Source organism: Anopheles bellator, unplaced genomic scaffold (assembly GCF_943735745.2).
Source record: "Anopheles bellator unplaced genomic scaffold, idAnoBellAS_SP24_06.2 scaffold02593_ctg1, whole genome shotgun sequence".
In the NCBI taxonomy this organism is placed as follows: domain Eukaryota; kingdom Metazoa; phylum Arthropoda; class Insecta; order Diptera; family Culicidae; genus Anopheles; species Anopheles bellator.
This window is the reverse complement of record NW_026686715.1, coordinates 1-1,273: the sequence shown is the minus strand read 5'-3', so window position 1 is coordinate 1,273 and position 1,273 is coordinate 1. Positions and strand designations below refer to the sequence as shown.

The 1,273-nt window shown below is 38.5% G+C and overlaps 1 protein-coding gene across 1 annotated transcript; it reads right to left on the bottom strand.

Moving 5' to 3' along the window:
• Nucleotides 1-534: 534 nt before the first annotated feature.
• LOC131214813 (uncharacterized) lies at nucleotides 535-1,188 on the bottom strand (the record flags this gene model as incomplete). Its single annotated transcript, XM_058209145.1, has 1 exon — nucleotides 535-1,188. A coding segment is annotated over one exon (654 nt), but the record flags the coding sequence as incomplete, so codon positions are not given.
• Between the last annotated feature and the right edge of the window lie 85 nt (nucleotides 1,189-1,273).

Genomic DNA, 1,273 nt, shown 5'->3' with positions numbered 1-1,273 from the left:
GAGAAAAATATCGCTCTTTGAACACAGGGGTAGTTAAGACATATAAAACACCTCAAGAATAGAAAATGATGGAAAATTTGTTGCGCAAACATCAGTATCCTTTGCAACTGTCTCCTACAAAACATTACGCATTGTATTTCTAAAATCTTAGTCCAGATCCGAGAATAATTCTTAATACATATGAGAGAAATTTGTACAAAACTGTAGAAAACAAGTTTGTTGTTATTATTCGTGTTAAGCTTCGGTTTATTGTTTATTGTTTGTTAATGTATTATTCGTGTAAACTCAATTATTTGAAGATTGAATTATATGAATTTAATTGGGCGAGAACGGGCCGGGCGAGAACGACGGGCGACAATTGCTGGTACAAGTATATGAAAAAAAAACAATGAAGAGCATAAGTTATGCATGAGTTGATACATAAATTTAATGTATCAATACACATTATAATCGAAACCCCTTTCCAGTTCACATTAGTTTATTGTAAACTAGAATGTTTCATCTTTCAATGTCATTGCAATGTTGCTCGCGTTGCTACTCCTTTACAATCGTCGCTCCTGACTTCCATTCTACAAGCTTTCTCTCACAGTTTCGAATCCAATTCACTCGTTTTATAATCTTAAAACCAACGCTTTCAAACAGAGCCTTGGAAGGTTCATTATTGACCAGAATGCTAGCATACGAACAGAACCCCATTTCGGCCAGTTTTTTTACTATTCCTTTCAACACAAGCTTTCCGTATCCCTTGCGCTTTTCGATAACACCGAGCGATCCAATAACGCCCATCTGCGTGACAACGCACCAACCGAGTAAATTATCGGAAGAATCGTACAATCCAATCGAAGGGTTCCAGCATATCAAACGTTCAAGCGAAAATTCTGATCCCGCTTCCCGGAGAGACCAATGATCGTTGACAGTATAAGCATTTTCCGGTTTGAGCGAAGCGAGCCGTAATCCTTCCGGAAGGGTTACAGTCAGTGCATGGGCTTCTTCCTTGGATAGATAGTAGATGTAATTTGGTCTCGCAATGTCCAGCTGCACGTTGAGTTGCTTGAAAACGTCGAAGAGAAGAGTTTCATATTCACACATCACGGCAACGTAATAGTAATCCCAGTCCACTAGCTCCAGTGCACGGCGTAAGCTGACCAAAGACTCTTCCATCGTGTACATATACAGATCAATACGATCCTAGAAAAACAATTTAAAAAAACAGAGCATATTTCGATTGAAGGTTTTGGTACAAAACTATCCTCAACTCTATTCTACTTACAAT